This window comes from Punctularia strigosozonata, assembly GCF_000264995.1.
Source record: "Punctularia strigosozonata HHB-11173 SS5 unplaced genomic scaffold PUNSTscaffold_1, whole genome shotgun sequence".
NCBI lineage: Eukaryota > Fungi > Basidiomycota > Agaricomycetes > Corticiales > Punctulariaceae > Punctularia > Punctularia strigosozonata.
In genome coordinates, this window is record NW_006767433.1 from 2,026,683 (window position 1) to 2,049,658 (window position 22,976).

At 52.3% G+C, this 22,976-nt stretch overlaps 10 protein-coding genes across 10 annotated transcripts; 7 read left to right on the forward strand and 3 right to left on the reverse strand.

Annotated features, from left to right (window-relative positions):
- Positions 1-26: 26 nt before the first annotated feature.
- PUNSTDRAFT_79611 (vesicular-fusion protein SEC17) lies at positions 27-1,153 on the reverse strand (the record flags this gene model as incomplete). The annotated part of the gene is made up of 4 exons (XM_007378651.1): positions 27-360; positions 413-587; positions 645-825; positions 877-1,153. 4 exons carry the CDS (start codon positions 1,151-1,153, stop codon positions 118-120), a joined length of 876 nt encoding a protein of 291 aa, XP_007378713.1. The 3' UTR covers positions 27-117.
- Positions 1,154-1,520: 367 nt separating this feature from the next.
- On the forward strand, positions 1,521-3,431 carry PUNSTDRAFT_56800 (phosphoacetylglucosamine mutase; the record flags this gene model as incomplete). The annotated part of the gene is made up of 6 exons (XM_007378652.1): positions 1,521-1,621; positions 1,674-1,791; positions 1,845-2,234; positions 2,285-2,725; positions 2,777-3,299; positions 3,352-3,431. 6 exons carry the CDS (start codon positions 1,521-1,523, stop codon positions 3,429-3,431), a joined length of 1,653 nt encoding a protein of 550 aa, XP_007378714.1.
- A 214-nt stretch (positions 3,432-3,645) lies between these two features.
- PUNSTDRAFT_39316 (CS-domain-containing protein) lies at positions 3,646-4,514 on the reverse strand (the record flags this gene model as incomplete). The annotated part of the gene is made up of 7 exons (XM_007378653.2): positions 3,646-3,708; positions 3,762-3,803; positions 3,851-3,868; positions 3,924-3,945; positions 3,997-4,141; positions 4,191-4,385; positions 4,433-4,514. Coding segments are annotated over 7 exons (567 nt in total), but the record flags the coding sequence as incomplete, so codon positions are not given.
- Positions 4,515-4,651: 137 nt separating this feature from the next.
- Positions 4,652-7,196, forward strand: PUNSTDRAFT_95125 (uncharacterized protein; the record flags this gene model as incomplete). Its single annotated transcript, XM_007378654.1, has 10 exons — positions 4,652-4,761; positions 4,821-5,038; positions 5,117-5,295; positions 5,351-5,419; positions 5,480-5,564; positions 5,616-5,877; positions 5,928-6,033; positions 6,088-6,158; positions 6,219-6,379; positions 6,431-7,196. Exons 1-10 carry the CDS (start codon positions 4,729-4,731, stop codon positions 7,194-7,196), a joined length of 1,950 nt encoding a protein of 649 aa, XP_007378716.1. The 5' UTR covers positions 4,652-4,728.
- A 235-nt stretch (positions 7,197-7,431) lies between these two features.
- On the forward strand, positions 7,432-8,949 carry PUNSTDRAFT_117472 (eukaryotic ADP/ATP carrier). Its single transcript, XM_007378655.1, has 7 exons — positions 7,432-7,512; positions 7,580-7,608; positions 7,666-7,734; positions 7,785-7,935; positions 7,989-8,309; positions 8,362-8,473; positions 8,527-8,949. Exons 1-7 carry the CDS (start codon positions 7,470-7,472, stop codon positions 8,738-8,740), a joined length of 939 nt encoding a protein of 312 aa, XP_007378717.1. The 5' UTR covers positions 7,432-7,469; the 3' UTR covers positions 8,741-8,949.
- Positions 8,950-9,084: 135 nt separating this feature from the next.
- Positions 9,085-11,910, forward strand: PUNSTDRAFT_95131 (P-loop containing nucleoside triphosphate hydrolase protein; the record flags this gene model as incomplete). Its single annotated transcript, XM_007378656.1, has 11 exons — positions 9,085-9,461; positions 9,522-9,632; positions 9,684-9,881; positions 9,933-10,093; positions 10,148-10,327; positions 10,378-10,466; positions 10,516-10,657; positions 10,717-10,995; positions 11,047-11,236; positions 11,288-11,498; positions 11,553-11,910. The coding sequence occupies 11 exons, from the start codon at positions 9,085-9,087 to the stop codon at positions 11,682-11,684; spliced, it is 2,070 nt and encodes a 689-aa protein (XP_007378718.1). The 3' UTR covers positions 11,685-11,910.
- Positions 11,911-12,895: 985 nt separating this feature from the next.
- Positions 12,896-14,322, forward strand: PUNSTDRAFT_109977 (uncharacterized protein; the record flags this gene model as incomplete). Its single annotated transcript, XM_007378657.1, has 7 exons — positions 12,896-12,945; positions 13,002-13,333; positions 13,390-13,502; positions 13,559-13,761; positions 13,819-14,014; positions 14,065-14,137; positions 14,195-14,322. 7 exons carry the CDS (start codon positions 12,896-12,898, stop codon positions 14,320-14,322), a joined length of 1,095 nt encoding a protein of 364 aa, XP_007378719.1.
- Positions 14,323-14,559: 237 nt separating this feature from the next.
- PUNSTDRAFT_17506 (Molybdopterin biosynthesis MoaE) lies at positions 14,560-15,120 on the reverse strand (the record flags this gene model as incomplete). The annotated part of the gene is made up of 3 exons (XM_007378658.1): positions 14,560-14,869; positions 14,924-14,960; positions 15,015-15,120. Coding segments are annotated over 3 exons (453 nt in total), but the record flags the coding sequence as incomplete, so codon positions are not given.
- Positions 15,121-15,380: 260 nt separating this feature from the next.
- Positions 15,381-18,401, forward strand: PUNSTDRAFT_109979 (indigoidine synthase A-like protein; the record flags this gene model as incomplete). The annotated part of the gene is made up of 11 exons (XM_007378659.1): positions 15,381-15,613; positions 15,674-15,890; positions 16,002-16,047; positions 16,102-16,192; positions 16,242-16,338; positions 16,396-16,441; positions 16,493-16,705; positions 16,761-16,852; positions 17,031-17,154; positions 17,207-17,600; positions 17,708-18,401. 11 exons carry the CDS (start codon positions 15,381-15,383, stop codon positions 18,399-18,401), a joined length of 2,247 nt encoding a protein of 748 aa, XP_007378721.1.
- A 180-nt stretch (positions 18,402-18,581) lies between these two features.
- On the forward strand, positions 18,582-22,295 carry PUNSTDRAFT_95138 (N-terminal nucleophile aminohydrolase). Its single transcript, XM_007378660.1, has 12 exons — positions 18,582-18,653; positions 18,716-18,815; positions 18,869-18,936; positions 18,994-19,052; positions 19,103-19,178; positions 19,241-19,340; positions 19,391-19,533; positions 19,587-20,402; positions 20,465-21,306; positions 21,357-21,417; positions 21,470-21,612; positions 21,665-22,295. Exons 1-8 carry the CDS (start codon positions 18,606-18,608, stop codon positions 20,061-20,063), a joined length of 1,071 nt encoding a protein of 356 aa, XP_007378722.1. The 5' UTR covers positions 18,582-18,605; the 3' UTR covers positions 20,064-20,402; positions 20,465-21,306; positions 21,357-21,417; positions 21,470-21,612; positions 21,665-22,295.
- The last annotated feature ends 681 nt before the right edge of the window (positions 22,296-22,976 follow it).

Consider the following 22,976-nt stretch of genomic DNA (forward strand, 5'->3'; position numbering starts at 1 on the left):
TCATGAAGCGCTGCATGCACAGCCACGGGCTTATGACCGGTTAATATAGATAGGACTGCGCAAACAAAAGTTCGAAATACAAGAGAACATCGTAAGTAACGCGACAAACCACGTCGTCTATCTCAACGCGGGCTCGTCAACATCCTGGAGGCCACGTTTAATCTTGAGCAACATAGCAGTCTTCCAGTTGTCGAGCTTCATCACTTGGTCGTACTCCACAACCGCACCAGTGAATGTTTCCTGATCATCGTTCTCGACAGCATCGGTCAGAATATTGACAAATTTGGCTTCGCGGGTGGATGCAAAGGTCGTGTCCAACGCGGTGTACTTCTGCATGTTGCGCTTGCATAGCACGGTGTCCTGGATCGGTTGTCAGAAGATGACGCGAAGGAGCACACCAAGGAAACCTAACCCTCATCGCTAATGCACAAAGGCTGGCTCGGAGCCAGTACTCTTTGACGCTGTAGCGCGTGAGATTCGAGGTGAGAGAGTGATCGGCGACCTGTTCATAACGTGCTATTGCTTGAGGGTAATCCTCGAGTTCTGCATGAAGATCGGCTGCATCCTTGTAACATGCGTTCGCCGTCCTATATACGAGATCATCATGAGCTGGTATACGCAGGTCCACGAGAGTGAGAACTCACGCCTTAGCGTCCTCCTGGTCATACCATTCTCCTGCGCGCTCGTAGCTCTCACAGGCCCTCCGCATATCGTGAAGCTCCTGCAAGTATATCTGCGCGATCTCTTTCTCCCGATCGGCTGCTTGTCTGAATCTGCCGCCCTTGGTCAAAAATTCGATAGTTTGACCCAACGCCATGATAGCCACTTCGGGAACCGATGAGCACCCGCATCCATCAATACGTCGCTTGTACTTACGATCAGGGTGCCCCTGCTTGTACGCCTTCGCGGCATTCCACCAGGCGTTGGCGGCTTCGTTCAGTTCCTTGCACTTCTCTCTGCATTCCGCTTCCTTTGCGAACGCGTCACCTGCTGCTTGAAACTGTTTGTCTAGCTTGAAGGCGTTGGCGGCTTGCTGGAACAGGTCGCCGCCTTCTTCCCATTTGGTGGTACTGGACGAGAACCAGCCAGAGGACGAGGCTGCCTTCTTCTCTGCTTTCTCGAGGAGAGCCTGTGCAGGCGATTTGGCAGGCATGGTTGATGGTAAGCTGCAGGGTGGAACACCCGTAGTACCAAGGCTGTGGCAATCTCCGGCTGTCACACGTGTTGTCGTCATAGCCTCAAGCGCTGCGTTCGGGCATTGGGGGTTTGAACAGCTATACAACATCGCGATTACGACCATACTGTTGCCCCCACTACTCTCTATAATACGAGATTGGACAAGAAATATTGCAGTGCGTGTAACACGGCTGTGACGGATCTCTGCGATTTCTCATCAGAACTTCACTGCGCTGCACCGGGTCGCTCATAATATGCATTATGCATCACGACGCGTATAGTCTTCAGACCGCTTGCAATCGCCTTTCAAAAGCAGATCCTCCGCTACTGATTCAACAAACGGGATGACTTCTTCAATCATTCACGACATCAAGCCTCTCGCCGATCTGCACCCCAAGCCGGAATCGGTTCATTTTCAATACGGCACCGCCGGTTTTAGGACTCTGTACGTAGCGTCAAGTCCTCAATACAAACATAGGCTGACGAGTAGAGGACAGAGGTCATGTGCTGGACTCTGTCCTGTTCCGCGTAGGCATACTTGCAGCTTTGAGGAGCAAGAAGCAGGATGGCAAAACCATCGGAGTGATGGTCACCGCTTCGCATAACCCAGAAGTTGTGAGATAGGCCCATCTTGATCGCGCCGCCATTACCACTCAGATCGTTAACAGGACAATGGTGTGAAACTTGTTGATCCTCGTGGCGAGATGCTCGAAAGCTCCTGGGAAGCGCATGCCACCAATATCGCCAATGCACCCACCACGGACGCCCTCGTCGCTGGTCTGGTCAAATTTGTAGATGATTTGAAGATAGATTTATCCAAGCCCGCGAGGGTTGTATATGCCCGTGACACTAGGCCTTCTGGAGCCGCCCTGGTGTCTGCACTAGACGACGGTTTGAAGGCCCTCGGCGCAGAAGTTCGGGATGCTGGTGTGACGACAACACCGATTCTGCATTACCTGGTCAAGGCGATCAATACCAAGGGTACATCTGATTCATACGGGGATGACTCGGAGGAGGGGTACTACCAGAAATTGAGCTCTGCCTTCAAAAGGCTGGTGGTGAGTTACTGGGCACATGCTCTTGACGCGTTTCGTAACCACTGCTATAGAAAGGGCGGCCAGCCATACCTCCGTTACTGATTGACTGTGCAAACGGAGTTGGTGCATTTGCTGCTGAAAAGCTCGCTCAGCATTTGCAAGATTCCATCACCTTCATCTTGGCAAACACGTCAACAACAACTCCAGGTGCTCTGAATAACGCGTGCGGCGCTGATTTCGTCAAGACGCAACAGAAACTTCCGCCTTCTCTCGAGGGCAAACTGAAGTCCGGACAGCGGGCGTGCAGTCTGGACGGAGATGCCGATCGTCTGATGTACTTCTACCTCGACGAGCATAGTCAATTCCACATGCTCGACGGCGACAAGATCGCTGCCCTTGTGGCTGCGTTCATCGGGGAACTGGTCAAGGCCGCTGGCCTCGACGAAGACATCAAAGTGGGCATCGTGCAAACTGCGTACGCTAACGGCGCTTCCACGAAGTACTTGGCTGACGTGAGTCTTGTAACTCCGCGTCCAACCTACGTTCTGACCTCCCCCTATCAGAGGGTACCAGTGAAATGTGTGCCCACCGGCGTTAAACACCTGCATCATGCTGCGGAGAGCTTCGATATCGGCGTGTATTTCGAAGCCAATGGGCATGGTACAGTCCTGTTCTCCCGCGAGACACAGGAGAAGCTTAGATCACACGAGCCAACATCTCCCGCTCAATCCACCGCGCAGGGCCACCTCATCGCTCTGACCGAACTGATCAACCAAACCGTCGGGGATGCATTGTCGGACATGCTGCTCGTGGAGGTCGTACTGGCACACAAATCATACACCGGCATCGAGTGGGATGCGTTATATGCAGACCTGCCGAACCGTCTTGTCAAAGTGGTGGTTGGGGATCGTAATGCCTTTAGGACAGTGGATGCAGAACGCCGCTTGGTGAGCCCTGCAGGGCTGCAAGAGAAGATCGACGCTCTCGTAGGCGGATTCGAAGGTGGAAGGTCTTTTGTCCGCCCAAGCGGTACAGAAGACGTCGTACGAGTGTATGCGGAAGCTTCCTCACGTGTTCAGGCGGACGGTAAGCCATTCACCTCAGGAAGAGCCGTACGCTTTTCTGAACGGATCCACAGAACTCGCGTTTCGCGTTGCTGGCCTTGTTTACGATCAGGCAGGCGGAGATCCCGCGAAGCGTCCTGTCGAGTTCCTGTGATAATGATGTTCCAAGTTTCGAAGTGCATTTCATTGGCATATGCACGACAAGAATCCGATGGTTTATTATATGACTGACGTCGATCGCAGTCGAAACCACGCGTTCATATAGATGACACCAGGGAGCCTAGCGAAGACCAATCCCCCTAATGCCGGATACATGCAATTCATAAGATCAGCGTTGATTGAAGATCAAGCGTTGTACAACTTTTGCATCACGATATCTTCGCGTTAGAGAAATCGAGCTCTGGATGAGCTGCTTTGAACTTCTCCAATGCCTACGACACTTAGTCAGTACGGACACACCAGACAAGCATGGAACGCTTCGGACCTCCATCTTTTTCAGCTCATCAGAAGTGGGTTTTCCCATTTGCTGAAAACTCATGAGCATCGATTCAGTGACTTTGATCCCTGAATTACCTTCTGTTGTTGATCAAACTGCAGAAGCAGCTTGTTGAATGCCTGCAGCCTGACAGAAATGCATACGACGTACCATCATCTTCTCGACCATAGCCCTGCAAGACAAAGATCAATACAATGCTCAAGCATGCCTAGTATTGTATCACCTCGTGTCGCCGTCCAGGTCGCTCAACTTGCTGTTCTCCGGTTGGATCTTCGTAGTGTCGATCTTCGGATGGTGGGTAAGGACGTTCTCCCACCATTGCTGTTTGTTCAACTTCTCGAGATGGATATGCACTTCTTCCTGATCCTCTGTATACATGTTAGCGAGATATATGACCAGTATTGCGGCTGAACTAACGGAGGGTCCAAGTACTATCCTCGATCTTAATCTCCTTGCACAACTCTCCATCCATAATCGGTTCTTGGCCTTTGAGGCCGACCGTGAGTTTCTTCTTTCCGATATAAACATTGAGGCTTTTGCCGCGTGTCCCTTTTGGTACGGGAATCACTATGTCCAGTTCACCAAGCTCCTGCTTCCAGGTATATGGCAGTTCTGAGCCGGTATAGGTTAGCTGCAAAGGATGTGAGATGTCGGCTCACGGGCCTGCTCTTGAGCTTCGCGTTCGCGATCCTCTTTATCTTTCGCTTCCCTCTCTTCGGGGGTGAGTTTATCGTATTCTTCAGGAGTCATGGTTAGGGTGAAGGTGTATGCTATCAGATAGGCAGGCGCGTTCGCGTTACCTCAGGCGCCGGTCACGGGGGTCTGCGTCACGAGGAAAAGTCACCGGTCACCCGCGCCGCCTTTGCCTCCCGCTGCTGCTTGCTGCTCGCTTGCCCAATCTGCCGTCGATTCTCGGCTCAGATAGACATAATCGAGGTCGTCGGACTCGTAATCTATGGCGAACCATGATCCGTGGTGGGACTTCGAGGTGCCTGCAATTGCTTGTAGGCCACAAATGCATTCCTCTGACACCGACGCTGTTCCCAGACTTTGAGGCACAACATCAAGCAAAACACGGTGGACAGGTTAAAACACATCATCAGCGGCCTCAACGACGAATGTTCTACCAATATCTCCAAGACCGGCAAGAAGCAGGAACTCATCGATAGAATCAACGGCGCTCTCGACGGTTGGCGGCAAGCGTCGCATACCGAGAAATGGACGAAGGCGAAATCGGTCCTGTATCAGGTTCGAAATTCCGGAACGTAAGTGCTATTTCTTCATTTCTCCTCGCGCCATCAGCGGAATCCCATTCGGCTATATACAACCAACCCGTCGTATAGGTACACGGCCAACAAGATGTCATCGGAAGGCACGCCGACATATAGTTCGACATACCCCGTTGCCGGCTCCAGCAAGCTGCATTCGACTACTCCTACTGCTGTATCTTCCATCGGGCGATATGATACCGCGACTCCACGGAAACCGGTTGCCTCCCTGCCAACTACCGTGTCAAGACCCCGTGTGTCCAGTTTGTCGCCTTCAGTAGGCTATAATACTCATCCAGTATCCGCTAGAAATACGTTTTCAAACTTCCCCTTTCCTTCGAGCGGAACAAGTAGTTTCCACCGTCGTGGAGTGTCCTGGTATGCGACCTAGGCGTCTGCATTACCTCTCGTGGTACTGCCATACTGATGTGCCTTCAGAATCCAGCAGCGCCATGGACAGGAGGCAACAATCTCTCGTCTTCAGCTTGACTCAAGATCAGATCGCGAAGTTGAACTCCACCAGGTGGGCATTCAACGCATTGCGAAACTGGGCGGCATTAACCCCCATCCCCAGCCCCAAATATCAACTTCGCTTGTATTGCACCTCCAATACGTATTATACTCCAGGACAGTGGTCGGGTTCTCTTTGTCCAATCGAATTCCCGCCCACGTGTGAGGTCCGAGTCAACAACGTGCAACTGTCAGCCAATCTTAAGGGTCTCAAGAAGAGGCCGGGTACAGCCCCACCAGCTGACCTGGGAAAGTCCATAAGACAAGTGGGTCAGAATCGCGTCGAAATGGTGTATGTCAACAGCCAGCAAGGAACGCCGGCAAAGGTGAACCATTCCATATCCTACACGGAGTATACGCTAAATCCACCGCCCAGAAATATTATATGGTTGTGCAGCTGGCAGAAGTAACCACCGTTGAGCAGCTCGTTGATCGTGTCAAAAAGGGTAAATACAAGTCCAAGGATGAGATCCTTGCTACCAGTGAGTGTCGTAACACCTACGTTTGTTAGCGTATATGCACTCACACCGTCGCAGTGAAAGCTGCTGCAGCACAGGAAGATGACGATATCGTCGCCGGTCCTCAAAAGATGTCTCTGAAGGATGCTGTGCATATCTCTCCTCTCCAGAATCTGAGAAAACCACGCCTGACTTACTGCTCGATGTAGTTGACATTCGTACGCGTCGGTGATCCGTGCCGAGCCGCGTCCTGCCCGCATCCTCAGTGCTTCGATGCAACGACCTGGTTTACCGTCATGGAGCAGACGACAACTTGGTTATGCCCTGTATGTGAGCGTGTCCTTGATCCGAAGGATCTCATCATAGACGGGTACGTATTTTTACGCGTTGATGCCTATTACCTATTAATGTGACTGCGCAGATACTTTGAAGACATATTGAAGCAGACTCCGGAGAGTCTGGAGGACGTCATGGTCGAAGCAGATGGTGAATGGCATAGTCAAGACAACCGATATGCGTCACCTGGATGGAAGGCCTCACATCCATATATTCCCCCTCCACCCACACCATCCACACAACGACGGCCATCTCCTAAGCTCTCACCTCGGGTTGATGCGGAGAAAAAGAAGAAACCCAACGGTGATGCGATTCTCGTACTCGATGATTCCGATGAAGAGGACGAAGGCCGTGTCAAGAGGGAACTATCACCTACCAATCCGCTCAGTGCGGAGAACTCGCTGGATGGCACCCTTCCTCCGCAGTCTCAACTCTCGCGCGCCGCTAGTACAGTGATCGAGAGCGATGTCATCGATCTGACCGTTGACGATGAAGACGAGCCGGTTGTCCGATCCGTCGCAGGTCGCAAGCCGGAGAAACGGAAGGCTCCAGACACGGGTACCCATTCGGAGCATGTATGGAAGAAATCTCGAACAGACTCTATCAGGCCGAACGGTCACGCCAACGGCACCCAACCTGCGACTCCGAGTATTCCGGTGTACAGCTCCGCACCATATACATATCCACCTCAATCAGCACGACCGTCAGCGAGTCGGACGCCGTCTGGTTCCGGACCGAACGTGTATGCGTCAAACGTAACTTCCCAGTTCTACTCCACGACAACGGGATACCCTGCAAACCGAGATGGTTATCACAGTCAGAATCGGACGAATGGGTCTTCGAGATGGTGATTTTTCCCTAGTGTACTATGTATGTAGTGTCCGTAGAGGTTTTCGTGTTTACGGTAGAGCGTCATAATCATTGCGCGGGCTTCTTGAACGCCCGACTCCCGAGGCTCGGGCCGACGGGAGGATGTGATTGGACGAGGCGTGTGAAGTGTGGGCGTGTGCTCGGCCAATACCGGAGCCCCAGCGAGTTCATAAGGGAAATTTGTGCCATCACGCATCCTCTCATCCTGTCCACCACAACCCCCACTCCCTCCCTTCTTTCCTCTCCCTCCAAAAATGGCGGACGTGAAGAAATCCAAGACTCCTAAGGAGTTCCTGAGTGCGTTGCGTCGCACTTGCGGTCTTCGTGCGCATTGACACTTGCTGACCTGGCACTTTTTGCACAGCTGATTTCATGATGGGTGGTGTGTCTGCGGTTCGTATACGTGTCATTTTGTCTTGCGACGATATCCGAATCATTCCCGTTTTTCAGGCTGTTGCCAAGACCTCCGCTGCGCCCATTGAGCGTATCAAGCTCCTTGTCCAGAACCAGGATGAGATGGTGAGTTATACGCGACACGTTTTGGTTGCATACCGAGTCCGTTTCCCCAGATCAAGCAAGGTCGTCTCGCGGAGCCCTACAAGGGCATCTCCGACTGCTTCGTCCGCACCTACAAGGACGAGGGCCTGATCTCCCTCTGGAGAGGAAACACTGCCAACGTCATCCGGTACTTCCCCACCCAGGCCTTGAACTTTGCCTTCAGTGCGTGATGACGTGTCGCGTGGTCTTGTGACGATATTCATGTTGTCGTGCAGAGGACTACTTCAAGTCCCTCTTCGGCTTCAAGAAGTCGGAAGGCTACTGGAGGTGGTTTGCTGGCAACGTTGCCTCTGGTGGTGCCGCTGGTGCATCATCGCTGCTCTTCGTGTACTCGCTCGACTATGCCCGTACTCGTCTCGCAAATGACGCCAAGTCGGCGAAGGGTGGAGGAGCTCGCCAGTTCAACGGCCTCGTCGATGTCTACAAGAAGACCCTTGCTTCCGACGGTATCGCTGGTTTGTACCGTGGCTTCGTGCCCTCCGTCGTCGGTATCATCGTCTACCGTGGCCTCTACTTCGGTGTCTACGACTCGCTCAGTACGTTTCCACGCTCGCCAACGTTGGCACCGCATTCTGATTGATCATACAGAGCCCGTGGTTCTCGTCGGTGCTCTTGAGGGCTCGTTCTTGGTCTCCTTCTTGCTCGGCTGGGGTGTCACGATCGGCGCTGGTCTCGCTTCGTACCCTCTTGACACTATCCGGTGCGTGTCCTGACTCACAGCGATGTTTTATTTTGCTCAATATGCTTGTGTAGTCGTCGTATGATGATGACCTCTGGTGGCACTCAGCACTACAAGAGCATGTTCGATGCTGGCTCTCAGATCATCGCCAAAGAGGGTTCGAAGTCGCTTTTCAAGGGTGCAGGTGCCAACATTCTTCGTGGCGTTGCTGGCGCCGGTGTGCTTTCGCTCTACGACAAGCTCCAGCAGGTGATGTTCGGCAAGGTCTACTCCGGTGGATCTGGCTAAATGCACTTGGAGTTCGTGAGCTAGTGGTACTGGTCCCAGGATGTAGTTTCTTATCCTTTATAATTGGCGTTTTACGAACAATAGACCTGCTGGTTATCCTTAACATGCGGCGTGCTGTTGCGTAGGATTATCGTCGATGACTATTGGTATATATCGCGGTATAGAGCACAATTCTGAACTGAGGAGCCAAGGATCTCCATGAACTTGACAGACGGGCGCGCCGGGACTTCGCGGATGAATGATGGTGCACGTTGAGTGGTGTTCATTGTGGTGGGAATTTCGCATCTTGCGTTCAGCCTCACCGAGTGTCAAGCACTACCAGCCATTGCCCAGTTACATATCCGATGCAATGCCTCGGCGTTGTCTTGCACGGTAGATTTGCAGCGCCTTTCCTAGCCCGATCAGCAAGTTCTGCAGCACCCATCACACTCCGCCCGTACCAGGAATCATGTCTACAAGCATGCATGGAGGCTCTCGCAGGAGGTGCTACCCGGATCGGTGTCTCGCTCCCTACGGGAAGCGGTAAGACCACTGTGTTCATGTCTTTACTCTCCCGGATTGCCCCGCCCAGAGACAATCCGTGCGCCACCCGATCTTTGGTCATAGTGAACAGCATAGAACTTGCCAGACAGTCTGCTGCCGCGGCCGAAGCTCTGCATCCGGAATGGAGGGTGGAGATAGAACAGGGGGCTAAATATCAAGCATCCGGCCTTGCAGACGTGTGAGAATGTACCGTCCCACTTCTTTAACTTGCTTCTGACGCGCCTTACTTGCATACTAGTACAGTGGCAACGTATCAGACATTGCTGCAAACCCAGCGACTAGCGAAGTTCGTGCCATCATCACTCAAGGGTGTGGTGGTAGATGAAGCCCATCATGCTGCTGCCCCCTCGTAAGTCCAGAGCGCTCACTGGGTTGTGGCGAGTGTCTTGACTTGTCCAAGATATCGGCGCATACTTTCCCATTTCGATGCCAACATTCGTAACCCGGATGCTTCCTTCGTACCCCCGGACATACCACATCAAATTCCTATCGTCGGGTTCTCCGCTACATTCAGCCGCCATGATGGTCTGGCGTTGGGATCAGTCTTCGAACGCATCGTTTACCATCGAGACTGGCTGGAAATGATCAAGGATCAATGGTTAGTAAAGCACAATCTTACCGTGTTTTCGTGTGGCTCAGCCTTTTCCAGGCTCAGTGATGTACGGTTCACCTCTGTGCATGCCAACATCGACTTGAGCAATGTAACCATCAGCGCTCGTACCGGTGACTTCAACGCCACTAGCTTAGCGCATATCATCAACACCCCTACTGTGAACAAATTGATTGTTCAAGCGTGGTTGGATAAGGCCGGTGAGTGATTTGATTCATACGCACACGACATGAGGGCTAATTAACGCTGCGCAGCGGATAGGAAGTCCACGTTGGTGTTCTGCGTCAATATACACCACGTCAGAGAGCTGACGCGGGCGTTCCGCGACGCTGGGGTTGACGCTCGCTATATACACTCCGGCACTCCCGCCGCCGAACGGGCTGCGCTTCTTGCGTCGTTTCGAGCCGAACAGTTTCCCGTTCTGCTGAACTGCGGTACGGCGTTCAACATGTGCACTGGATGCACTCTGATCTATCGCTCGTAGCCATACTCACGGAAGGAGCTGACATTCCCAATATCGATTGCGTAATGGTTGCACGCCCTACGCGCTCGAGAAATGTGTTTGCTCAGATGGTAGTATGACAAAACCGTGAAATTAGCTGCACCTGACGAAATACATCAGGTCGGACGTGGAATGCGCCTTTCTCCGAATACAGGGAAGAAAAACTGTCGAATCATCGACTTTGTCGATAGCACTTCCCGAGTCACAGGAATTGTTTCCACGCCGACACTCTTCGGACTGGATCCTACAGAAACCATTGATGGTCAGTTGTCAACCATCGTCGCCGATTACCTTAACAAACAATCCAGCGCAAGGATATAGATGCATCCACGGACTCTCTGGAGGAAAGAGCTGCGAAAGCAGAGAATAATACAGGAATGGAACTGTCCCGGCATGACACTTCTTCAGATGTGCCCAATCCGAAGACAGTCACCTATATCGACCATGAAAATCCATTCTCACTCGCGCACAGTGCATCTGGCGCCCCCCATATCACCCAGATGAGTAGGAACGCGTGGGTTGGCTGTGGTGGTGAAGTCTACGTACTGGAGTGTCTTGGAAAGGGCTATATTCGGATAGAACCGGTGGAACCGAAGACAGGTCAGTCGTGCGTTGTCAAGGGTACCCGAACGAAATTCGAAGGATTTTCAGATATGGATGAAGTTGCTTTTCAGGCGCATTTCACACCGGCCATGATGGATAAAGGGACGGCCCAAGCACTACGATTGTCGCCTTTCGCAAGGAGCCGAAAAATCCTCAGCGCGTCTAGTCTCAGCGATGCAATCAAAGGATGCGACACATATGCCGCGACTAAGGTCTTGTTTGGTCCGATGTCTCTGGGGTAATTCAGACCTCTCTCTAAATCATCACGATGGCACTAATCATGTTTCAGGCTTCTCCGTTCTGCGAGGTGGAGGACACATCCTGCCACCGAAAGTCAGAAGGCGTTTGTCGCAAAGCGCTGGCGTGTTCGGCCCCAGACTGTACTTGATGAAGGCGGGAAGAGCGACGGGGGTGCAAGCCTGACATCAGGAGAACGAATTGTTACGCTCACCAAAGGAGAAGCAGCTAATATCATCACTCGCCTGAAGCATGGCGCACAGGTGATTCATATTTGCTCGCTCATGCTCTCGCAGTTGACATGTGCCTGATGACAGTCCCGGTGGGAAAAGAAGATGAAGGCTGCTCAGAAGATTGAGAGTGCAGCATCAGAAGCCTTGCTCAAAGAGAAGATCAGACGAAGTCGAGAGAACGTCAGGGTTGGACCTCTGAGGGCTATTGACTCGTGACAGTGGTCCCTCTCCAATGACGCGTTCCAGGCGTGCGGGATCCAGTTTCGCCTGCGCCCTTTGCGCAATTGTTCCTCTTGGGTGATACGTTATATCAATAGCTTATCATCGAGGTCGCATTGGCGCCTTGATCGCCAGCGGAGACTTGAGCCGGGTGGCTTGCCAAATATTGGAGAATGTGCACGTATTTGACAAAGGGAGTGCGTTCTTACTGCGCACATCGTATGACGACCAGAAACCATTGTCACTGGAAAGAATGGCGGGTGCCCCGCCAGTCCACCTTCGCTTGCATGTAAATTGACCCATTTGCGATGCTCGCTTACAGACTTGAATTTGTCATTCACGTGACTTTCTCGCCCTCTCATTCGCTGTTCGGCTCTTCTCAACGGACCTCCGCGGTTTAATATGCCAGTTTCCACCCCACGCTTGCAGTGCCGTACGGGAGCATAAAATTACAGCATATTCTACAGGTCGGGGTTTGAAGCGTTTATTCTGTGTTTCTGTCGCTCCAGATCTTACGGATAGTCATCCAGTATATTATCAGTGATTCACGATAAGTGCATAACTGTTGCGCACGCCAGTCGTATTGTTGATTAGAGACCTTCTGGTTTTCAATATATATCGAAATATCGTATTTTGTGGCCATAAACCGCGCCAAATCGGGCGATTTGGATACGATATACAGTATATCGATTTCAGAAGCTCTCTATTGATTAGAGAGCTTCCAGTTTCGATATATATCGAGATTTTGATATTCTATGGCCAAAAATGCGGGCCAAATCGCACGTTTTGAAAATAAATTCTCGATATATATCGATTTTGGAAGCTCTCTATTAGGTGGCTTGTTATGTGAGAATCTGTTCAATGTCACGTGGCAGAATAAAGGCAGTGAATCCGCACTGCATACACTGCTTACTAATTACGGTGTTGAGAGATACCTGAGCTTGCTCAGGTAACTGTGAATTAGTAGTAATCAACTCACAGTTAAAATATCATGGCGATATCCAGGTGTCCGATTGGCTCAGGCCTCCACAAGGAAGAAAGACACCTGAAAGTATGAGGGCTACGTATGCGCAAGTTCAACTTCACTAGGAAGGCAGATTGAAAGTAATCCCCGAATCACACGCCGTGTGGCACGGGCCTTGCTCACCTTCCGTCAACGCTCCTCACTCGGGATTGTTGGTGTTCATCCATCTTTCCCTGTAGGAGCTATGACCGGGGGTCCAAGGCTCTTCTGGACTGCACTGTCCAGCACTGCGAAGTATGTCCATCATCTTCCACCAACTGCGTTCACTACTGGGTCTAAACTCTCACTAGGACATCAACGGTCCTCCAGATCTTACTATTCCTTCCGCTTACTCTCAGCACACTCGGGACAGCGGGCTTCCTCTCTCTTTCCCTTCTTCTCTTCCTTCACGCCCTCATTCATGGGACTTTGCTTCTCGTTTGGGACTATAATCCTGCGCTCAGCGTTATGCAGGTCCCGATGCACTCCTTCCTCCTCTTGGTATGCTTCAACACGTTTACGGAAACGGGGATGGGAAAGGACTGGATGATAGTTGCGTCTGGGTGGTGGGGCAAGTTCTTGAGTTTTAGCAGTCCTGGTTTCATCATATTGGAGGGGCTGTCCAGTTTGCTGGTCGTGCAGAGTGTGTTGGATTACTTCATGTCCTAATCGTTCGAACACTCACGTTCTTCCTGACAGAACTGGGTCAAGAGGGAAAGCAGCTTGTGAGCGAGGGCGAAGACCGCGTTCAGTTCGGTCTACTCATTGGTGCGGCGGTTGCCTATGTTGCTTCTGCGTGGTGGATTGTTATGGTGCGATCCGACACCGGCAATGCAAGTCCTGATTTCTCATAACCTTTGCGTTGCAGGCGTACCCAACAGCAGCAACATCACCCCTCTCTTCAACACTGCTAGGTGTGGCGCTCACAGCCTTCCTATTCCTAACTTTCATTGGCTTCGGCCTGCGACGCACGAACATTATCGAGTCGGCGGGCCTTTCCCTTTTCCTGGCGTACAATGTCTGGTTATGTGGCTTCGATCAGAAGGCCTTCACAGATCCTGCTTCGTCCTAGTTAGCTCTTCCTTTTATCTACCGTTGACGTGGCACTCATACAGACATCGTCCGCAGCGCGCCGTTACTTGGGAACATCATTCCTCACTTGCAAACGCTTACCAATTTTGTGTCGAACACACTTCCGAAACCTGTGCTTATCGCATTGGTCTATAGATTGACCGTATTCCACTTTGCTTCGCACATCCTGCCTGCCATTGGTGCGGATAGCTGGGACTACGAGGGAGCGATGGACGATGCAGATACACGGCCTGTTCGTTAGTTTCAAGCTGTCACGGAACGAAGTTGATGTCATTTGTCTAGACTGCCAAGGTTGCCCGGTTCATGCTGACCTACCGTCAAGCCATATTTGTGACGGTTTACTCAAATCTACTGTGTATGACACCGTTTGATTGCTCGTATTGTCGGCGAATTGACGGAGAAATTTTTGCAGTACTTGACCATTCGTCGCAAATCTGGTGGCGATGGATCAATATATTTTTTACTCTCGTCATCTGGTCGATTGAACTTCTTGTGAGCACGGACGATGATATCGTCACCAAGGAATGGAAAGTCCAATAGGAGATGGCACGTTGTACATTCGTTATGAAAGGTGTGATTTCCAACCACTCGCTGCATTGGTAACGTGTTGACGGAGACGGTCAGAAACCGATCCGTCATGGCATCCTGTTTTCGTTGCATCTATCCCCTGATACCCTTAGCCAGGACATACCCCTCGCTCCTATTGTCCTCGTACGCATCAACACACGCACCAACACAGCATTATGCGTTTGCTTTCCACTCAGCCGTTTCATCCCCTTCGCCTTCGTAAAACTCCCGCTTCCATATCTGCGCTTTCTTCTTAACTTCCTCGAGGATATATTCGCATGCTAGGAACGCCTCGCGTCGATGCGGAGACGACACAGCGATCACAATCGATAGTTCGCCAACCGGGACAGGGCCCAGGCGGTGATATAGGGCAGTTCTGATTAACCGAGAAGATTGAGCGGATGCCAGAGCCGAAGCTGAGCCCTGGATAGAGGAGGGCTGATGTTGATGTGAGGAGAGCTGCGGTAAGCTTTGATGCGCCACAGTGAGGATGGCTTGCATCGTCTTGAGGGCGAGTTTGCTAATCCGTATATGGTTTGTATCGTGACGGAACAGGGATAGGCTGGGCCACTACCTGTATGCCTGGTATTCCAGTCTCGTCACAACTTTTCCTGCGGTCCGTACCGATTATACATCGCGTAGCGTGTCACGCGGAGGGAGCGCACCCTTGAACGAGTTCCTGGTTGTGCCAAGGAACACGGCGGTTGCGCCCGCGCCGTCGTCCCCCACGGATGCGATGATCTCGTCTACCTGTAGGGGCGCATAGCTAAGAGCACATGTACCATATGGTGATTCCAGGGTTCCGTCAACGGACTCCGATGGGTATGCATTGGAGGGAGTGGAAGTGCTCATGCTGCACTGACTGATTAGATAACTGCCATGCGCGATGATCATAGCCGGAAAGCGCCGGTGGCCCGGAGTGCCGATTCAAAGGCGCGCGGTTTGTTCTGACTTCCTCGGTAGACGTCTCCTCCGCACCCATCCCAAATCCAACTTGGTTCGCGCAAGCTGCGAGCGACTGGCTCTTACGGATGTTGCAGTTTGCAACAAGACGCGTTCCAGCGAGCGTGCTTCGTCTGCGCGGAGCATTCGCCTCGTCGATTGCTGGGCCCGGATTGCCCTCCTTCGTCGACGTGCATCCCGAAGTACAGGATGCTCTAGCGCACAACCGTCCTCTCGTTGCACTAGAGACCACCATTGTCACACACGGTATGCCTCAGCCGACCAACCTCGAGACCGCACGCTCTGTCGAGCGTATTGTAAGGTGCACCTGGCGTTGGCTTGTCGACGCGAGTAGACACTGGCACTGATAATATCCTCAAAGATCCACTGGGAGTGTTCCTGCAACAATCGGGGTGATTTCGGGGCGCGTTAAGATTGGGCTTGAACCAGCTGAGCTCGAATATCTGGCTGACGTGAAGCAGAATTCGGGGGTGGTCAAGCTTTCGCGGAGGGATATTGGGCCTGCTATCGCAATGAAGCGGGATGGTGGCACCACCTGCAGCACGACCCTCATATTTGCAGCGCTCGCAGGCATCAAGGTATGAACTGTATCTTGATTTCATTCATCTCTCCATCACGGACAGGGAGGATAGGTTTTCTCAACCGGAGGGTATGCTTACTTGTCTATGTCGTATAATCACAGCTGATAGAACTGCAATGGCAGGCTAGGCGGTGTCCACAGAGGCGGGGAAAATTGTAGGTTTTGTCAATCAGAACTAATTCAGTACCGGCGCTCATCATTAGGATTAGCTATGGACGTTAGCGCTGACCTTCACGAACTCACCCGATGCCCGGTCGGCCTTGTATCCGCCGGTGTCAAATCCATCCTCGACATTGGCAGGTGAGATAATGGAACCCAGGCGTCGGACCGGTGCTGAATTACCGTCAAGAACTCTGGAATACCTAGAAACTCTCGGTGTTCCGGTTTTGACATACGGAGAAAACAACGAGTTTCCGGCATTTTACAGCCCCCAGAGCGGTTTTAAGGTACGCTGTCTTGCAAATACACGATCTGCACGCTGATATTGAACCGCATGTACACAGAGCGCATGGTCCGTAAATGATCCCTACACCGCGGCTAGGATCTTGCGTACGTGCAGAGCTTATTCGTCTAGTATCGTCAGCTCAACGATAACACTAGATTCGCAAGCTGCTTTGAACATGACCACCGGAGCACTCTTCGCGGCACCCATTCCATCAGCCTACCACGGCGTCGGAGCAGAGCTTCAGGCCGCCGTGGAACAAGCCGTCAGGGAATCGGAAGAGAACGGCATGAGCAAGCGAGGGAAGGAGGTCACGCCATGGCTTCTGGCGCGCGTCGGCGATCTGACTAGGGGCAAGTCTCTGGCGAGCAGTGCGTTGAGCTCCCTGAGATTACCATACATCGCACGCTAAACTCCATGGCACAGACGTGGCTCTCATCGAAAACACGGCAAAAATAGGTGGTCAGATAGCCGCAGCATACTCGCAATTGGTTGGCGGAACCGAGACAAGCTTTACAGTAAGGTTGGCGTAGATTCCTTTCGCGTTTGTAATGACCTTGTACTTGTCTGTAGCCCTATGAAACGGTAATAACCGAGGTCAATGTACCGCAGACACTCCCAAGGAACGTTCCCGCTTCCGCAGTCAGTTTTTCTGTCCTATGATCAAGTGGGGTTTATGGCCGAAATGCAGATCAGGGTTCCGCCAAGTTGGCTGTCGTAGGTTCCGCAGCTGTTGATATTACGGCAAGACCTCGCTCAGACTCCGAGGTCGCCCTCGGAACACATAGCACCGCCCCCGGCATGGTCAATATATCTTTAGGCAAGTTCGCATTATTTATATACTCATCGCAAGACACTGATTCTGTTATTAGGTGGTGTCGCCCGCAACATGGCCGAGGCCGCACACCGTGTTATCACCTCACGAGCTCCCCAAGAAACGTCTGCCACAGCACTAATATGCGGCATTGGCCATGACTCTTTCGGACGTCTGATAAAAGACGAGACGCAGCTTCTTGGAATGCGGACAGATGCGTTTGTCCAAAGCGACCAAAGTCGCAGTGCAGTGTGCAATATGCTCTTAGACGTTCATGGAGGGCTGATGTCTGGCATCGCGGATATGGATATCACAGAGCAGTTGACGGGCGAGCAGGTTTTGCAGGAGCTGCAGCGATTGAGACCTTGCGTAGTTGCGCTGGATGCGAATTTGGCCCCGTCAACCTTGGATGCGGTCATCCGATACTGTCAGAGGGAGGGCATTACTTGTACGTGAACCTGCACTCGAGGCGAGTCTTTGGTACTGATGAGGGTCTCAAGCGTTCTTGTAGGTTCCACTGGTCTATTCCGCACGTAAATGATCTGACATGCACTCAAAGCGAGCCCACCTCCGTGCCGAAGTCCACGAGGATATTGCCGGGAATTGCGACCAGCCTTTCCAGATGTGCTGCGTCAGGTCCTTCCCCGGTGTCCTTTGCCTCGCCCAATCTCCTGGAGCTAGTTCACCTTTACGCCGCCGCCAGAGCGGATTCGCCAGAGCTGACTAGTCATAATTACTGGTGGGATGCAGTCCACAGCTTCAAGATCGGCGGAGAGTTTCGAATGGACCTTGAGCACCTTGCTAGGCGGAACGTCACCGAGGAAGACTCTTCCAAGGGCACCCTCTCCTTCCTCGTTGAGAAGGGCATCGGGCAGATGGCCATCAATATGTTGCCATTCTTCGGCGGACTCGTCATTAAGTGCGGCGACAAAGGCATTATTGTTGCGATGCGTATCCGAGGGAGAACGGCCTGGAGCTCCGAGCGAACGAATCTAGCGGGGAGATACGTGGTTGCGCATGGGGATGACTCCGTTGTGGTGCTCAAGCATTGCCCGGGCATCGTTGTTCCGCCAGAGAGCATCGTCAATGTCACAGGCTGCGGTGATTCCTTGGTGGGATCGCTCCTAGCGGACCTCGCAATGAATCCTGCGGTCCTCAACGACCCGGACGGTTTGGAAGGGACTATTTCTAGGGCTCAACGAGCTGCAGTATTGACACTGCAGAGCGTCTATGCTGTATCTCCGAAGTTATGAATACGAATATCTTACGATCTTTAGCAGAGTTCACAAAGAAGGAATATGACTGCCGCTGACTAAGCGGCAGGCGAAACTATGGCAGCTCGGAGGTGTCATCGGATGGCACATGGCTGGCGCGAGCTTGCGCGACACAGACATGCCAAATATCCGTTCCACCCCGGAGATGACTCGTTTTTGCCTCCGCTTCTCCTCCTCTCCTCGATGTGCCGCTTTGTGATCTACAAGGGAACCCCAGTGCAACTCTGCCATGTTCGTAGAACTCTTTCGAGCCCATGCCATAACCCGTACACTCAACATTGGCGTCCATATAGTTGCTGACTCGACCATGTCATTCAATCATTAACCAAGCCTTTGACTCACGGCTCAGACTTGACCGGCGGAGACCTATCAACGGAGACGGATTTGGTGTCGGTAAGTCTCATGCATCAAAGAAAAGACCACGCGGATTGAAGTGTGCCATGCAGGCTGGTACGATTCGGTCCAGGACGCTGAATTGGGTAGCCAGCCCTGCATCTTCACGTCCGTGACTCCGGTGAGTCTCCATGAAGAACTCTCCCCTCTATTCGTGGGTCGCTCATGCAACACCCAGGCATGGAACAACGTTAATCTTACTCGACTTGCTGAGAAGATTAAGTCACCATTGATCTTGTGAGTGTTCACGTCCGTCCTATCTCTGGGGCGTCTCTCATGTTTCATAGCGCCCATGTACGTGCAACAACCGCAGGTTCTCTCTCCCTCGATAATTGTCATCCATGGGCATACGGCAAGCTGATGGTGGGTGCACCGTCAGTTGCCCGTCGACTTATCATCATCTCACCAGTAGCCTGTTTTCGCAGTGGATGCATAATGGTGGAATTGCCGAGTTCCATAAAATCAAACGACGCCTGCAGGCGAGTCTGTCCGATGAAATCTTCAACCATGTCCAAGGGAACACAGGTGCGGTTCGCAAATACTTCGCTTGTTGGTTTGACTCACGGAGTATGAAGATTCGGAGTGGGCCTTTGCGCTCTTCCTCTCGAAACTACCTGACCCGAACGCGAAATGCTTCACGACGAATTGCCTCAAGCAGGCCATGCTTGAGACGATCACCACTCTCAATGCATTCGCGGATGATGAGAACATCGCGGAGGTATGTGATTGGCCATCTCTGCAGCGAAACCAATGACGAATACGTGCCTATAGCCGAGCTTGATGAACTTCTGCGTGACAGACGGCGAGAGCGTCATCGCAACCCGTTACATTTCCTCTCGCCACCAGGAGGCTGCTTCACTATGGTTCTCTTCCGGCACAACGTTCAGCGAATACGCACCCGGAGGCCATTATCGAATGTCCAAGGCAGACAAACGCGAGAACATCATAATGGTCGCCAGTGAACCCCTTACCTTCGAGAAAGCGGACTGGATGGAAATCAAAACAAACCACATGATCGCCATCACGCCTCGGATGAACCTCCTGCAGATCCCCATCGTCGATAAATTCTTCGTCTCACCTTCGCAAGGCCGTGAAACCGGGTTCGCTGCGGAAAAGGGCTTCTTGAGCCCCCGCCCCGGTCCCTTGCGCGGCTCAGCCATCGAAGCAACAGAGAACGGTATACCAATCAATGTGCCGGAGAATGCGGTCCTAACGGAGAACTTGCGGTCACCCGTGCTCGCACATTGACAGCACGTTGTTGACGCTGCATTTTCTGTCATCATGAATTGTTATCTTGTTCGCTTTGTCTTGTTTGTTCCATAGAGTTGTACAACAGGAAAGGAGTAATATGATGAACGTTAATGAAAATTGTTTATCTGAGGAGTCAACCATTAAAGCCTGCGTCGTTTTCCTTCGCTGGAGTTCAAGGTGCTACTTTTTCGCTTGACGCTCTCTACTAACTTTTGTAGGTTAGTATCACCATCAGCGCCTACTTCCCTTGACGATAGTTTCTCAATCGGCTCTTGCGTCTTGCGGCGCTTTGCGCGCTCCTGTAGCAGTGCAGACATGTTCTTGGTCTTCTTGAAGCTGCGGGATTGCGCGTAGACCACGTCAGTAAGAGTCTGCAAAGGTAAATACATGTGCTCAACTGGGGATTGCTTGGGTCGATGGCAAATGTGTGATCCTCATGCAGAGCCTTGAATCGCTCGTCCTTGACGTCGATAACGAAGTGCTCCTGCATCTCGTCAGGTCCATCATCCTCGAACTTGTCTTTTTTGCCCTTCTTCTTCTTTCCTTTTCCCTTCTCTGCCTTCAGTACCGCCTTCATGTCGAAGTGTTTGGTGCCGCCTTCGAGGTTGTCACCGCCTGTCAGCAGGGCGAGTTCCTCGGCTGTTGACTCTACACGCGCTCCCATGCGTTCTGTCAACCTCATCCTGTTCTTGCCCTTGTCACGCGTGTGCTCGGTTTTCTCATCTTCAGCCTCCTCGTCCTCACTAGCGGCACCGAAGAAGTCGTCCTCCGCGACCACTCCGCCTTTCTTCTTTTTCTCTTCCCCGGGGTTTTTATCCTTCGTCTTAGCTTCCGCCTTCCGTTTCTGCTTCTTTTCCTTCATTTTTCGCTGGTATTTCTCCAAGGTCGTCTCCTCATCGTCTCCCTTCGGCTTGGTACTGAAACCGGGTGCAAACGTGATCTCCATGTCGACATCATCTTCCTTCTTGTCGTTAGCAGTGCTTGCCCAGCCTTCTGGCATTGCATCGCCATTCCCTTCGAGCAGCAGCGCACGCAGCCTGGCACGGTCCGAGGCCTTCTTATCTTTCTTATGGACGTCGCGAGCATCGGCTTCACTATCCGACTCGGACTCGGAAGAGGCGATGAGCGCCTTGAAATCTGCCTCCTCTATCTCCTGTTTCGACAGGGCGCGTCTCGTAATGCGCACTCGCTCTGGATCGTCTTCGTCCCAGGTGAGCTTGACTTTGGAATGCCGTAGGGCCTGGAAAGGCTGATTAGTCACGTAACAATCTCGGTTACAATTTGACGAACGTCTGTAACGAAGTCGAGCCCTTTGTACTGGTTTGAAGCTGTGTCATCAGTAGCTTCATCTCTGGGGGAATAGCATGAGCGCTGAGCACCTGATGGCCATGAAAAAGGTGTACCGGCACTCATCGTCGAACGTCATGTCATCCGGTACATAGCTGAGGTCAAAGACGTTCGCCGATCGTTCAAACTCGGTGCCTTCTAACTCAGAGTACACATAAGCTGCTGCTGGGACGCTATCGAACTCAGCGATAGCGTAATAGTACCTATGTTTCCGGGATTCAACGCTATTGCAATGCTCACGAAGCCATCACGTACCTCATGCGTTCGAGCTGGTACTTGCGCAGAGCATCCTCGTCGTAATCGTCTCCTTGCCCAACCTCAATTATATCCGAGGCGTCGCCGTCAGCGCTATCATCATCGTCCTTTTTCTTGAAAACCTCTGGAGGTGGACCCTCCCTTTCCTCTCTCGCTATCCTCTCTTTTCCGAACTGACTGGGATAAACCCGAACACTGAGAAGCCTGCCGCGCAACGAAGGCTGAGATCTTTGTGCAGCACGCTTTGAACCCTCCGAAGCGGGTGGTGAGAGAACGGAAGAGATGATCTTCCACAGGTGGAAGGCGCGAATGTGATCCCAGTCAAGATTGACAATGGCAACACGCCGTGTAGGGTCTATGGTAGGCCGTCCATCTTCGTCGTCTTGAGCGCGGCGCGCAGCAGCGGCCTGGGCGTCCAGGTCTGCGAAATTATCCTCATCCAGGTCAATCTCCGGCTCCTCGTCTTCGTCGAGCACTCGTATGGGTTTCGTTTTGTCTTGGTCGAGAGTTACGACGCCGTCGCCCTCGTCATCGCTCTCCTCATCTTCCAAGCCGCTCTTCCCACCATCGTCTGACGACTCCAACAGGACTTCACCTCGCGCGTAGTCCACCAGCTTCGGCGTCTCCTCCTCCTCCTCCTCCTCTTCGTTCTCGAGGCGATAGAAGCGACGAAGATTTTCACTATCGTGATCCCCTAAAAGCTTGCGTCCATACTTGTCTACACGACCTGATCGTCGCCGTCATCAACACCAGGCGTCACGACTGAGAATCATTGCGACGCACCCTTGGACTTCCCCTTGTCTGCCTTGCCGAAGACGCTCTTGAAACGTTCATCGACTACAACTTTCTGGTCCTTCTTTCGGATTTTTCTGAAACGCGGGTCTGTTTTGAGTCTCGCAAAACGAGGATCTGACATGTCGATGATATATGTCTATTGTACACCTGGGACCGGGAGAGGGAAAACGGGTAAGAAATTCGGCATAGCCACCATGTCATTGCACATGGCTTGCAAGACCCTCGCATGCGGACTCCATTCATACCGTAAGTACTGACCGTTGTTCGAGGATTATTATCAACAACTCGGACACAGATATGCACGTCGGCATATAAAGACTGGGATCAGCGTTCATCACGCGCTCCATTGAACAACGAGGACCGAGTTGGTCTATGTAAGTCGGACGGATCGCGCCCTAATAGCAGTCTCCACGCATCGCGGACTCTCAGGGTGCTTCATCTGCCGTGGTTGCTCCAGATCCGCCATCAAACCGGTAGACATGGGACGAAGGCCGTCCGAGCGAGTGGCACGGT

Bases quoted from the DNA above. Each gene is read 5' to 3' on its own strand.
- PUNSTDRAFT_117472 (XM_007378655.1), top strand. From the start codon at position 7,470: ATGGCGGACGTGAAGAAATCCAAGACTCCTAAGGAGTTCCTGA. The intron at 7,936-7,988 runs GTGCGTGATGAC...GTTGTCGTGCAG, and splicing joins GGCCTTGAACTTTGCCTTCA to AGGACTACTTCAAGTCCCTC. The intron at 8,310-8,361 runs GTACGTTTCCAC...TTGATCATACAG, and splicing joins CGGTGTCTACGACTCGCTCA to AGCCCGTGGTTCTCGTCGGT.
- PUNSTDRAFT_95138 (XM_007378660.1), top strand. From the start codon at position 18,606: ATGTGCCGCTTTGTGATCTACAAGGGAACCCCAGTGCAACTCTGCCAT. The intron at 18,654-18,715 runs GTTCGTAGAACT...GCGTCCATATAG, and splicing joins CCCCAGTGCAACTCTGCCAT to TTGCTGACTCGACCATGTCA. The intron at 18,937-18,993 runs GTGAGTCTCCAT...TGCAACACCCAG, and splicing joins TCTTCACGTCCGTGACTCCG to GCATGGAACAACGTTAATCT.